The sequence below is a fragment of the Protopterus annectens genome, chromosome 6.part0 (assembly GCF_019279795.1).
Source record: "Protopterus annectens isolate FY-2018-M chromosome 6.part0, PAN1.0, whole genome shotgun sequence".
Taxonomy (NCBI): Eukaryota; Metazoa; Chordata; order Ceratodontiformes; family Protopteridae; genus Protopterus; species Protopterus annectens.
The window spans coordinates 242,792,027-242,807,349 of record NC_056737.1 but is presented as its reverse complement, the minus strand read 5'-3'; the positions used below and the strand labels follow the sequence as shown (position 1 = coordinate 242,807,349).

Here is a 15,323-nt window from a genome sequence, read left to right as displayed (position 1 = left end):
AATCTCCATAATTGTCAAGGAACATATTGCCTCCAGACAGATCCCTAGGGACCACAAACTGAACACACTGAATTGCAATTCACCCTAGATGGGCTTAATTATTCGCTAATAACTTGTTGCAGATAAGCACATAAGACTCCACAGTGCTCTAAGTGATCTCCCTTTTTGCAAAAACTCTTATTTTGGGTGATTTCAACTACCCTTCAGTAAACTGGGACACTTCTGTCTCCAGTGTAGGATTTGACCCAAAATTCCCAGACTTAATAAACTAAAATTATCTTGATCAAGTTGTTGGGTAAACCTGCTAGACACAGCATTCTTGGTCTGATTCTTGCAAATATGTCTGAGTCTTGTGCTACTACTCTGTTATCTCATTCCCCAGTGAAGTCCGACTGCAAACTTGAGATCTTCTCCCTTAAACTTCCAAAAGTACATGTACAGCAACCTGTGCTGAATTTAAGGAGTGCAAACATGCCATCCTCTGCCTAATCTCAATATTCACATGACTGCACTTCCCTTCACCCTGATACTTCCTTACCTCCATTTAGAAAAATGGATAGAGCTAGCAATCACTACCAGAATCTGGTATCATGGGAAATTCAGAAACAAGTCACACTTTTGGTCTACTGTAATTAATAAACCATACAACAAAAGAAAGAAACTCAAATTATTTAGTAGATAAATCTCTGTTCTCAAGGATAATATCAGAAGTATTACAGAAACGCAGAAGAATGTTATCAGGTCCACTAAAGGAGCCCATGAACTTTAGATTGGCCTCTGATGTTAGTTACAAGTTCTTCTTAGCTCTGAACTTGGTCCGACAGTAGACACTGCCAGAACCCTTGCAAACAAATTTAATGCCAATTGCACTCTGAAGACTGCTGTACAAATCCCTGAAATATCTGACTTTTTTTACTCCCAGTTACTGCAAAGGTCATTTACTGAAAGTGCTAAGCAAGACCAAAGTACTTTATGCAGTGGGCCTATCATTATACCTGGTTGTTTAATACTGTGTAACATGTTCTTGTAGACACACTCCTTAAACTGTTTAACCTGAGTTTAGCTCCTGGGTTTTTCCTGATAGTGCAACACTGCAGTGGTGGTGTTCTCCGTTAAGATGCATATACACCTGACTCAGCTAATTACAGACCTGTAGGTCTTAAAGGTCTCATCTGCAAAGCCTCTATTATAACTTTCCTTGTAAACTACAGTATCAAGAATTTTATTAGATTTGACCCCAAATAACGGCTTTGTGAAGGGTCTATCCTATCTATTAAATTTGAACTACTTTTTAATATGGCTGTAGAATGTGGTCATGCAGTACACATTTCGTATCTCACTCTGTACAAAGTCTTTAACATGCTGACATCATGCAGAAGCTAAATGTTTTAAAAATTGATCCATATGTGGTAATATGGATAGCAAACTGGCTGAAAGACAGAACCCATACAGTGAGAGTTGCAGATGCCTCATCAGAAAGTATGAGAGTGATGAGTGGCATTTCATAGGCCTCTGTACTAGGAGCTCAGGACTCCTAGCACAGATCTAAGACATCTGGCTAATGGGGTTTGCTGTCTCCCTGTAATACCCAAACCCTCCAGTGTGAACTACCCCAGTAAAATTTTGGTGTACTAAAAATGAGCTCAAACTAAATAATAGTGTCATCACTTACAGTCCCTCCCTTCATCATATTGCATAGACAATACACTACTACAAAATGTCAGGGACCTAGGAATTTAGATTGGTGGCGCCCTCTCTTTTGACCTTTGTGACAATGGTTCTAAGGAAATTCTTTAGTTTAGCAGGTCTGTAGAAGAAGTCATGCCCTACTACTCAGCAATAAATAGACCAATTTTTTAAACATCTTTATTAAACTCTGTTTTAGACAGTGATGCAAGAACACACACAGTAGAAGAGAGACATTCTTTATGTATTATGCTTATGGTTTCTTTTTAACAATTGCCATTCACTAGATTTCATGAATTAAGAAAATATCAATACCTCACAACGGTAAGCTGCACAAAACCAAAGCAGTCAACAGGTAAACAAGCAATGCACAGTTCCACAGCTGATAAGACGAAATTCCAAATCCAATGTAGTCAAAGTTTAATAAAAAAGGGATGAGCGCTTTCACAATTTAAAAAGAGATGAGAGCTTTCACAATTTAAACTTCTTGTTTAAATTGTGAAAGCGCTCATCTCTTTTTTTATTAAACTTTTTTGACTACATTGGATTTGGAATTTCGTCTTATCAGCCGTGGAACTGCAGATTTCGTAAATTGCTCACTTGCTGTCTTCTGTTAAACTTCACTCCACCTCTTACTGAACATTATTCTGCATATATTGTTTCCACAAATTTCTTTTATTTCTATGTAATTGTCTACCTTGTCATTCCTAACAATCCCTCCGCCAGTTCTTTTATCTCCGTAACAGTGTTCAGTACTTCAGTTTATAGTTTTAGATTTTGATTTCCATTTTGTAGTAACTGCTTTTTTGACAGCCTATAGTAGTTATGCTACTTAGGCATTACTATGTATAATGCTGTTCATACTGTATTTCCCAGCTCAAGAGAATCATCTTAGTTAAAATGATTTGCTTCCCCAACATTTCTGACAAAGTACTCCATAGGAAATGTTGAAATTTGTTACATTCCCTCAAAAACATGTTCCCAAGTACCTCTCTTTTCCGTCACACCTCCAGCATGTGCCAGCTTGGAGTCTGCTTATGGTATAAAAATACATATGTAAACACTTCTAGGCAAAAATCCTAAACCTTCTGAACTTGGTTACATACTTGGGAGCCATACAGATGATGCCTCAATGTTCCTTTGCAAGTTGCCTTTCCATTTTCTCTTCCCAATCTTTTCTATCCCTCCCTGATTCTTATAGTTATAATAGAGAGTTTTACATGCTCTACTAATTATCTACTTTTTTTTTTACATTTTCTTTCTAGCCTCAACTAAAAAAATTTATTAGAGCTGGTCTTTCACTTAGCATTCCCCTGATGTTCATCGTGTTACACTGCTGCAGTCATTACACTTGGGTTATCTGCTGTCAGGCGGTCCTGCAGTCGGCCCGAGTTCCAAAGTCTTGGTTCAGTGTCTGTTGCTGTCGCTTCTTCCCTGACGTCAGAGCGCCAGTGGTATATAAGATGCAGCCGACGCCATTTTCTTCAGTCTTTCTTGCTGCGCGGTGCCCGAAGCAGAAGCAGTTCGCAAGTGCCGGTTGGCCGACTCCCGAGACTTTCAATTAGAATTTCAGAACCAAAGTCTTCTTTAAAGCTAAGTACCCTGTTGGGGAAACTTTTTCTTGCCTCAGACCGATGTCAGTAAAAGTTAATAATTGTATTTCTTGTGGGAAGCAAATACCTCATAAGGATTTTCATTCTTACTGTATTCCATGCCTAGGCCCAGACCACAACGTCACTGGTTGTCAGTTTTGTGCTAGGTTTAACAAGCGCATTATTAAACGTCGGTTTGATTTTGCCCGACATTACTTAAGTTCAATTACACCATGCCTTCGGAGCAACCGACGACCGGAACACACAAGAAGCGCAAAGACAAGGACAGGCATCCGAGACCCAGACCTGACAATGAGGCCTCTGCTAGGCCAGTCGCTGGTTGTCTGGTTTTCAGAGAGGTGCCTTCGCAACCCCGGACGACCACTGCTTTAGAATCACAGGCTGCCTCCGACTACCACGTGGAGATGGCTGGGCCTCCGGATACTCTACCTTTAGGCCCTACCGAGACTATACCTGCAGAGGGATCCAGAGCAGTTGAACAGCCCTCCGCTGCAGAAGGTGTATTCAGACCGACTACACTAACTATCAAGTCTTATGCTAAGTCTAAAACTCCTTTGAAAGTAAAGCAGCCAGTACAGCATTCACCAGGACAGGCCCCCATGCCTAAGAAACAGATGCTCAAAATGGCCGAAGACTTAATTACTCTGATCAGGGGTTCCCATCCCCCTCCTGATAAAAGGCCTAGACAGGATGAAGATTATGACTCATCTGACCAGGTTTCCATTTCCTCGGATTCCTCAACAGAACAGGAATACTCTTTACCCCCATATGAGGATTCCTATGCTGAAGAATCTATCCCTTCAGCCTCTCCTCCAGAGGACTACTCTTTTGGGGAAACCTTACATACTATGAGGGAACATTTTCACTGGGAGGGCCAGGATTACTCAGAATCCAAGAAAAGGCTCAGAGAGTTCCTTTTATTGCCTCAGCACAGACGCCTTGCAATTTCACCAGTACTAGACATTGTGGATGATGTGTACTCAGAATCTAGTTTAAATCCTGATTCTTTACCTCCAGCCCCAGTCAAACCAGACAGATACTACAGAGTCTTGACTCTCACAAATTTCTGTACAAAAGCCCTGTTGCTGACCCAGAAACCATTTCCCAGGGTCCCAAAGGGGTTAAGGCCTCTACAGCTAAAACTCCAGTTCCCTCTGAAAGGGATTCTAGAGCATTAGACAGGTGGGGAAAGAAAGTATACACTTCTGCAACTCTAGCAATGAGGGCCTTAAATTGCCAATTTCACATGCTGAAATATCAGCAATACTTGATGTCTCAGTTAAAACAAAAAATGCTTCCAAATTCAGAGCTTCCTGATTATAAGGAAATGCAGGATTTATTGCATGCAGCAGAACAAGTGGGCAAACATACTGCAATGTGGATTTGATTCATTAGAAGCCTCTTGTAGAGCAGCAGTTACAGGGTCTGTCATCGGTAGGCATGCTTGGTTAAAAGAACAAAGTTTACCTGATCATGTTAAAGCAAAATTATTGGCTGCACCTTTACAGCAGGGTGTTTTATTTGGAGTCAAAGCAGAAGAAGTATTACAGAAAATGGAGGATAAGGCAAAATCTATGCAAACTGTCAAGGATTTCTTACAGGTTCAGCCCCCTCGTTTTAGCAGAAATTGGCCATCTAAAAATTGGTCCTTTCCAACTACAGACAGACCTCAGAGGGGCAGATACAGACGCCCAAGAGACAGAGGTCAGCCACAAGGTTCTTACAAGCCTCGCCAATGGGGCAGTTCAACCCAGAAAGGAGGGAAAGACAGGCCACAACCTTATAGGAAACTGTCCCAATGACTTCCCCCTCCAGCTGCCAAGCACCTCTCTCTTGGCAGCTCTCTTGGGAGGAAAACTAGCACTTTTTGCACACAATTGGCATGTCATCAACCAAGACAAATGGGTTCTAAATATTGTATCTCAAGGTTACAGGTTCCACTTTCACACTTTACCAAGGCTAAAAGGAATGCCAAACCTGCCACCAAATCAATGGGCAGAGGCTCAAAAACAAATTGCAGCACTCATAGACATGAGAGCTATTCAAGAGGTACCAACACAAGAGCAAGGACAAGGATTTTACTCGACTCTTTCTGGTCAAAGCATGGAGGCCCATTCTGGATCTTTCTGCTCTAAATACTTACCTGGAAGTTCCCAAATTCAAAATGTTGACACTACAGCAGCTTCTTCCCATGCTGGGCAAGAAGGCTTGGCTAGTAACGTTGGACCTCAAGGAGGCATACCTGCATGTCCCTATCAGACAAAATTGCAGAAGATACCTCAGATTCTTAGCAGGTTCAACGCATTACCAATTCTCTGCACTGCCCTTTGGCTTATCTACTGCGCCCAGGGTCTTCACAAAATGCCTGGCACCAGTAATTGCATTTTGCAGACAAAGGGGAATTCAAATATACCCATATCTGGATGACTGCCTTATTCAAGCAGAAAGCAAGGACATTCTTCTAAAGCATCTGGCGTTTGTAAAAAGCTTGCTAAGTTGCCTAGGGTACACAGTAAACAAAAAGAAGTCAAAACTAGTGCCCTCACAAGAGATAATATTCCTGAGTGCCAGCTTAAATACAACGGCCCAGATGGCTTATCTCACACCAGACAAACAAGGGCAACTGACTCAATATTTTCAATTGATGACCACAAAAACCCAACTCCCCTGCAAGAAAAATTGTGCAGGCCTTGGGGTTCATGATATCCTGCATACTACTAATTCCATATGCCAGTCTGCATATGAGGAAGTTACAATGTTATCTGAAAAGCATATGGACTCAGCACAGCCACAGTTTGGAAGCAATAATACCACTCATCCCCTGCCTTCAACAGGAGTTTCAATGGTGGGCACAGGCATGTCACCACAACAAGGGGCAGCCTTTTACTTTACCCACAGCCAGGCAGACAATAACGGATGCATCGGATTACGCCTGGGGAGCACACATGGTAGGACAATGTATCCAGGGCAAGTGGACCACAGACCAAATGCATCTCCACATCAATCAAAAAGAGATGCTAGCTGTACAAAATGCCCTGACAGCTCTCCAAGACCTTCTACATCCAGGACAATTGCTACTAAAGACTGACAACACCACAGTGATGTGGTACATAAACAAGCAAGGGGGCACACATTCCTACCCCCTATGCAGACAAGCAATGACTTTGTGGAATACAGCACTGACCTATCAAGTTCAACTGCTAGCACAATTCCTACCATGAAAGAAAAATGCACTGGCAGACTATTTAAGCAGAAAAATTTTGGATCCTCACGAGTGGAAACCAAATCCACAAGTATTCACAATGATAACTCAGAAATGGGGGAGCCCAGACATAGATCTTTTTGCCTCCCCCCTGAACTACCAACTACAGAAATTTTGCACAAGGACATACCACACATAAGCGTGGAAAGTGGACGCCCTATCATTCAGTTGGAAAACACTAAAAGTTTATGCTTTCCCACCACTGCCTCTCCTAGCAAAGGTCCTCCTGAAAGCCAGACTGGAAAGGCCACAAATGATCCTCATTGCTCCAGACTGGCCACAACAGCACTGGTATCCAATATTAAGGAACATGGCTCAAGGCCCAGCCTGGATTTTACCTCAAATACCTCATCTTCTGACTCAGCAAAACAATCCAATCCTGCGCAGCCAGCGCAAAACCTTAAATCTGGCTGCATGGCAGATTTCTTAACCAAACAGTCAACACTCCTCTCTAAAGCTGTTATGGATGTCATTTTGGAGGCCAGGAGACCCAGCACCAGGAAATCATATTCAGAAAAATGGAAAAGATTCTGCGCCTGGAACCAGGCTCAAGGCCTAAACCCTCTTGTCCCAAATATTCCTCCGATATTACAATACTTAATAGAGATGCTGGACAAAGGCCTTTCCTTTTCATCTATTAAGATCCACGCCTCTGCTATTTCAGCTCATTACAACACGGATCCTCCTATATTTTCACATCCATTACTAAGACAATACCTCTGAGGGGCTAAAAACATAAGACCGCCCTGCAGAGCACCAACACCAACTTGGGACCTCAACTTTGTTTTGGAAAAGCTTACTCTACCACCTTTTGAGCCAGCCATTTCAGCAGAATTAAAATTTTTGTCATGGAAAACTGCTCTGCTGCTGGCAATAACTTCAGCACGGAGAGTCTGAGTTACAGGCACTAATGGCGGTGGAACCTTTCATCATTTTACATCAAGACAGGGTTTCCTTAAGAACAAACCCTACCTTTATGCCAAAGGTGATATCCAGTGTGGCTCTTAACCAAACAATTCATTTACCCACTTTTTATCCAAATCCCCAGAGTAAAGGGGAGAGGCTTCTTCATTCATTGGACATACACAGGCAGTTACGTTTCTACTTGGACAAAACAAAAGCTTTCAGAAAATCTGAGCAACTGTTTGTATCCTATGCTGCAGGATCACAGGGAAAGGCTATTTCAAAACAGACCATTTCAAAATGGATAGGGCACTGTATCCGTTTCTGCTACACACAACATGGAAAAACTGCCTTGTAACATTAGGCCACATTCTACCAGGGCTACAGCCACCTCAGCCGCCTTTCTTAGAGGAGTACCAACCATGGATATTTTGGAAGCTGCAACTTGGAGTTCTGTGCACACCTTTACCAAACATTACCACTTACCTCTATACTCCAAATCCAGAGCTGGCTTTGCCACTGCAGTTCTGCAGGGCCTCATCGCCACTCCTAATCCTGTATAGACTCAACCGCCCAGCCTCAGCTTTGGAATTCAACCCAAGTGCAATGACTGCAGCAGTGTAACACGAACATAGTACAGTTTTGTACCTACCATAAATGTAGATGTTCAAGTGTATACACTGCTGCAGTCCAGGTTACCCTCCCTCCAACCCCACTTTCTTAGCTGGGACTTATCTATACCTCTCTATCCTTTACAACCTATGTTGTGTATTTGCTTGTAGCTATAGGTATTGTTTCTTATTTTTCCTGTATGTGTTATTAGCAGTATGTATTGCCTACCTATTTGGAGGCACCTGACAGCTGGGGCAAGAAAAACTGAAGAAAATGGCATTGGCTGCATCGTGTATACTCCTGGTGCTCTGACGTCAGGGAAGAAGCGGCAGCAACTGACGCCGGACCAAGACTTTGGAACTCGGGCCGACTGCGGGACCGCTTGACGGCAGATAACCCAAGTGTAATGACTGCAGCAGTGTATACACCATCTACATTTATGGTAGGTACAAAACTGTACTTCCCTTTCTCTTTACCTGTACTCTACCATTCCCTGGTAGGAAAGGTGGTGGTTAACCTGCATACCACACTTTTGCTTGGCCACATCCTACTCTTACCTGTCCTTGTCTTATTTGCTTTAATACTATGGTTCCTTTGAGAATTTTCTCCAGTAAATTCCTGCCCCCCCCTTACTATGTTCTGTACCCTTGCTTGCAGTCATCTGTTTCCTCCATTTCTGTGTTGGCTTAGTTTTTAGAATAATTTCTGCTACTTTATAAATATATTCTGTATTCTCCTAAGGACCTGCATCCAAAATCTTACTCTCCTCTTAATTCTGAAACTCCTTCCCTTTTTCATCATCATCCCTTTCCACTTTGATCTTTAAACTTTTGTGTTTTGTATAGACACCTTAACTTTATAGCTCTAAAGTAGCCCTTTAAATTAGGTAATCTTAAACCACCATATTCTGAGGAGAATGAACTATATTCACTTAACTCATGCTGTCTTCCACTCAAGTAAATCCCTTCAACTTTTTATTAACATTCACAACTGTGGTTAATAAAAAATGTGCCTGACCTGTATATAAAACTAAAGGGACTAGAAACATTTTTACCGCTTGTATCTTTCTGTCCATATCCATAATCGAGCTTCCAGTTTCTCGATTTGTAGTAATATCTATTGTTTAGTCTCTTCCCACATATCCACAACTGCCATAACATGATGCATTTTAATCTTTAGACCTAAATATTTCATTTAACTTCCCCCTTAATATAAGCATTGCTGAGTCACTATATTTGTTGGTACATACTGCTATAACCTTTGTTTTATTACATTAATTTTATATCCCAAAAAGACCTGAACTTGTCTGTAAATATATTCCACAACACTGAAATGTCCTTTTTGGGATTTATCAAGTGCAAAGTAATCCATCGATCACAGCACCTTTTTCATATTTTTAGACATGGGGTCTGGGTGTTCCTTTAGCAGTGCCAATCACATAGAGCCAATATTCGCAACACCTGGTGGCTAGCACTGCTGCATTTGTTCTTTCATACCCACATATACACTGTCAACATGGCCATTTTGATGTGTCCAGTGCATTTTCTGCATATCTTTGCAGTGTAGGAGGAAATCACAGCACCCAGAGAAAACCCACACAAACACATGGAGGACATGCAGACTATGCACAGAAGACACCCCATCTGAAATCAAACTGGAGAACCTCTTGCTGTGAGGTAACACTACCTGCTGTGTCATCTTAAGTACAAAATAGTATTATATGCAAATAAAACTAACTTTTTTGATAGTACTGTTTATATCCTTGAATTTGTTTGTCCCTTATATTAGTTGACAGTGGCTCTAAATATAAAGCCAGTAACAGATAGGAAAGAGGACACCCTTGTCTGGTTCTTGTGCTGAAGCACAATAACCCAGCTAACGTTTTTAATTACTGTACCATTTATATCCTTGAATTTATTTGTCCCTTTGACAGTGACTCGAAATATAAAGCTAGTAGCAGATGGGAAAGGGCACACCCTTGTCTGGTTCTTGTGTTCAAGCAGAAGAGATCCTTCATACATTCTTCTATTTAGCTATATTGTATTATGCAAATGCCGCCATTGCCCAACTCCTAAAATCTGATCATACCAGTTTTTGAATACAGTGTCCCTTTTCGAGTATATCTCACTAAACATATTAAACAATTAGACCCAAAGGTTCATAATCAAAAAGATCACAGGCCTAAATTCCCTGAATTATTGAAAGTGTGGAAGGCCTAGCCCTTTATTCAGTTTAATGGAGAGATCTCTGCCGTTTACAGTACAATTAGAAACCTTGTTATTGTGCACCTCCTGGTTTTCCACAATTCCATTGCCTCCACCAGTACTAGAACAAGGGACCCAAGTCTTTACCAACAAATAAATAAAACACACTGAAGGGACCGGTTTATAACCGGCATCTCCCTAACCTCTGGAATAAACTTCCTCTGCATGTTAAACAGTTTAAGTATCTTCCTTTAAACATAACCTGAATGACTGGATGGGTGGTCACATGTTTACCCTAGGATTGACTGCCATGGCCCTTCTCGAGAAGGGAGGTGCTGCTTAAGGGAGGGTACTGGCAAGGCATGAATGGTCAGAGAACTTTGTAGCCTTGGAATATTTTTAACTCTGAAATTTACTTTGAAAACAGATTGAAAGCTGCTCCACTGTACTGAGATAGGGAAAAGGGGGAGGGGATTTCAGAGTGCAAAGTGTTTTACAGCTTTGAAAGCGTACTTGCTACTGCCTCAGAGAGTAGCCAGAAGCAAAGTGTTATCTGTTTTTGTAACAAAAAGCTGCGATACAATTCTCATTGCAAGGAGGTGTGGCATCATGAAGTGCATGCTTTTAAACCTGATCCACTTTCCTGCCACTGTGCTGTGATGCCTGCTCTTTATGTTGTAGCATGAGATTGGAGCATAACAGTGGAGAAAAGGTGCTTTACAAAATAAGGACCTTTCTTACATGTGAAAAGTTTAACAGACTTGAATTTCTTCCAGCATTGCTGGCTTATTGTTGGTGTTTGAATTAGTTGCATGATCCTTCATTAGTATGTATCCGATGTGATTTCTTCTTTAAATATCTATGCCATGATGACATTTGATTGTGTGTTGTAAAATCACATCATGTTTTCTAAATCACTGCTACTTTGGTTTGCCTTTTTTCAAGGGGGGGGGGGATGAACAATTTGGAGGTTTTGTAATGCTTAAGTGCATTTTGATTGATTCAAAAAATAAAAGACCAAATGCTGTGTTCTACAGGTGCATTAAACAGTATAAAAATGAACTGCTTCTTGAGTTGGCAACCATCTGTGAATTTATGAAGGCATGCAGTATTTGACCTAAAAATTGTTACTGTAAAATACAGCAGTTAAAAAATGTGTGTTAAGCGAAGACGGACATTGATGAATAAGCTGGCATTTTAGTATGAGTGATAGTGGGATAATACGCATATGTCATTAAATACAAAGAAGCTTATGGTGTCTTAGTTAATTTGCTTATCACAGTTTTAAATGGTTATGTAGACAGGAAAAGTAATTATCTGGACATTTGAAAAAGTAAGGAGCATCATCTGGCTGTTTTTTATATTGGTGCATACCTAATTTACATGTAGACTGTATGTTGGAACCTAGTAACAGTGATATAAGGAAAAATATCTTCAGCTGCTGTTTGCTTTGTTTTTAGGTGCTGATGATGTGGAAGGCTTTCAGTTGGAAGTTAGTGGCTTTCTGAAGGAGCTGGCCTGCCCATATTCATCACTTATTTCAGGAGAAGTTAAAGAGAGACTGAAGACAAAGGAAGATTGTTTGAAACTACTATGTAAGTAAAGAAAATACTTGCTGGCTATAGACTTTTTTTTTGCCACAGACTATGCAAATTGCATATATTTAAAAGTATTGTCAGTAAAGATGGGCTTTGTTGCCTTCCTTCAAATAGCTTTGCAGGAGATGAGGAAATCCTTGTGGCTGTTGTAGTGTTACACGTCATTACTGATATTATGCTATTCCAGCTTGTGGCTTTGAGTTGGGCACTGGAGTACAATCTTCAATGTTTCATTCAGGTTAAATCACATCCTACAACTGTGTTGGATGCCATTTATTTTCTGATCCCTTCGTCGATAGGCAGTGGTACACATCTACTTTGGCAGCAGTCCTGGTTTGTAAAATAGTTTGTTAGCAGGCTGGGCTGGCTGGTGTGGAGGGACAAAATGTTGCAGGACCACTTTGCCATCAAAAGAGGCAAGTGAAGACCTGGTTTGAAAGGGATTTTCTTTCTTTTTGGGCCTGGGAGGTAGGTAGTCAGATGAGCTGAATCTAAAGCGGGTATGAACGAAATGCTGACGTTATGTCTGACATGGGGCAGAGTAAAAGAAAGAGCTCTTGAATGTTTATTTTGCATCTCCTTTTGGTTCCTCACAACTGACCATCAAATGTATCTAGGTCCCATCCTTGTCCATAAAGTCTACTGGTCCCAACTTAGCCTCACTCAGCGTACTGTCAACTTGTTTTTGGGGCCATTGGGGAGACTGAAAATCCTAAGGCAGCATCACACTGTTGCTGGGGACTGTTTTTCCTAATTATTCAGCCCTTTCATGTTCCCTTTGCATCTGACGTTGGTATGTGCTAGGTTCTGACATCTTGACCTAGCCTCCTTGTGTTCTTCAATTAAAGCCCCCCCCCCCCCAACACTCAACTCCCAAGGATGGCCACACCCTTACTCCCTGTTTGCACCTTCAAGTACATCAGCTGCTAATCAAACCCAGATCACCTGAGCCATTGTCATGGTTTTATCTGCATCACTAATGAAGCTGTAGGAGCTCCTGAATGTTAGAAGAACAGTCGGTTTGTACCTCACACCAAGTTTGAAATGGACTCCTTCAATAGGTTGTACACAGTGTGGGTACCCTGCCCTAGTTCACTTGGAAAGAATCAGCTGCTAGGGGCTCCAGGTGTTAACATGGTTGACCATCATCTTAAGATGTTGGACCGCTTGCTGTAATGTTGGAAATAGTTTTAAAAAAAAGTTTTTAAAAAAAATCAGTCTTGTTTCCTTTTTGAACAAACAGAAGCAACTTAAAAACATTTCTCAAGAAGAATATATTACGTGCTTGTTTATTACATGCTCCATCCCAAGACTTCCGAACCAAATCTGAGATTGCGGTAGTCTTTAAAAAGCTAGAATTCTTATGATTTGAGAATGGGCAGAGAAACTTCATGTGCCAGAAACCCAAACCTTCGTATTATTTCTGCCTGCAAATTCAGACACCAAGAGCAGTGATCTTCTAAATTCAGTTCACAGTTCTTTTCTAACTTTTGCTAGTTTAGTTTTGTGTTGGTACTGGCCAGACAGTTGCAGCTTTCATACCAGTGTATTGACTGTTGGTATTTTCTCCCCTAATCTTTCCTGCTTGGTTGCATTTCTTTTGAAGTCCCACAGTTTGTGGCACAGAGTTAATTTTGTTTCATTAGTTTGTTGCTCAGAAAATTATTCTTTCATGCTTTGGACTTTTCTGCTTCTGTCTTTGACACAGACTCAGGTGCATCACATTTCTCTTAAATTAAATGCTGGTGGATAATGTTGCATCTTTCCAGGTCACCATACCATACCAAACCACAACAATGTAACTTATTTTTGCCACAGAACAAGGCAGGACATGGGAATTTTTTTTCCAGACCTGGCTCAAAACTCTGCAATTTCAGCTTGAATGCTTCTAAATGTCCTCTGCTAATTGTCAGTTTCTGTACTTGTAGTGCCAGTGGACAGGCTGAAGAAACACATCAGCTAATCGGTGATTTGGAATTATTTTAGACCTTAAAGCTTGCAGTACAGAGTCTGATATCTACGTATCCTTCAAGTGCTCAAAGGCAGCATAAAGATGAAGTATAAACCAGGCAGAGAAGGTAGTAGTGAAGCTAGGCCATCACCTCAGTGCTTTGCATGTTTGCTTAGACAGCACTTGTGTAGTAGAGAGATGACCAGGTCCAGGGCAAATAGTCACAAATGGAAACTGGATGGAGAGGGGATCCTGACACAGATGTACAGTGGGTCCATTGTTGCAAAGCTCATGCATCAGTTCAAGATGGTGATCATTGTTCATATCTCTATTGTAGTAGTACAAACTTCTGGCATGTGTGCTGCAGAATGTCTGGCTAATAGTCTGACATCCAGAGCTTTGCACCCTTCACTTTTTCATGAAGATGAATGCCTGTGTGCCTGAAATATTAGCATGTTTCTAGTATAAACTGGGGGTCCTCCTGAACCATGTTTAGATCTTCATTATTAGATCACTGTTGCAGTAATCTAGGCTATATTGGTTATCTTACCAAGGCTAGGACAACCAGCCAGCATCAAAAGCTTTAGGGCACAATGAAAAAGTTGTTTTTTTTTAGGGTTGTGTCTGAATTATTTGCATCAAAACTGTGTATTTCTTGTCAGGATGTTGACTGACAAGTCTTCACTACCAATTTATTTGGCACTCACTGTCTGCTAACCATGGAGCAGGCTTAAGGCTGTTAGGTTTTTTCCTTTCCCCATCCGCAAGAAGAAGCGACTTTCATGGGGAATCATTGATAGTCAACAGGCTGCCAGCAATAAACTGTTCTGCTATTGCTACACCAGATTCTTCAGACCACTCATCTTCTCTCAATCCTGCTGATGGTTTTCATATGGAAGTTGCTCAGGACCAGGAGTTGGTCACTTTTGTAGCAGTCGGGTGGTTGTAGAGCAAGGGCAAGGAAAAACCAACTCTTGGTTCTGGAGGTAAGATTGAGCAATGTTCTACAGCCAAAATGACATAGACTCCCATGCAAAAGTCCTATCCTAGAGTTTTTCCTTTTTTAGGTTGCTTCCTAAAAAAAGAAAACAAAGCTGGACATTTTTCTTTTCCTGTTCCAGAGGGGCTGGGCAGGGAAGACTGACTTGATTTTATTTTACAAATCGCGTATTCAAAAATTTCTTTTAATTTTGAACTCTCTGTGAATACTGAAAGAAAAATATTTTCTTCTCCATTGAATTCCCTTTCCCAGTCTGATGATGAATTAGACTGAGATACTTTCTCCCATGCCACAAGAGGAGAAACCCAGTGAGGTTTGGCTTTATTGGCCTGAAATTGTCCATTAAAACGACTTCAAATGTAAAGTCATGGGCAGTCAGAATTGCCATATAGCTGAAACACCTGATGTTCATAAGGGTCATTTGCATATATCCCATGTGCCTCTGCTACAGGAGGTTTGGGAGGTCACTCATTGGAAGTTCTAGCTTGGTTGGA

The 15,323-nt window shown here is 41.2% G+C and overlaps 1 protein-coding gene across 1 annotated transcript in view; it reads left to right on the top strand.

Annotated features, from left to right (window-relative positions):
- LOC122803818 (protein FAM98B-like) overlaps positions 1-15,323 on the top strand; it is a 631,752-nt gene that overhangs the window by 356,486 nt on the left and 259,943 nt on the right. Inside the window, exon 3 of the mRNA XM_044073503.1 lies at positions 11,741-11,875. Coding sequence (XP_043929438.1) covers positions 11,741-11,875 — 135 coding nt within the window. The remainder of the gene's footprint in view (positions 1-11,740; positions 11,876-15,323) is intronic.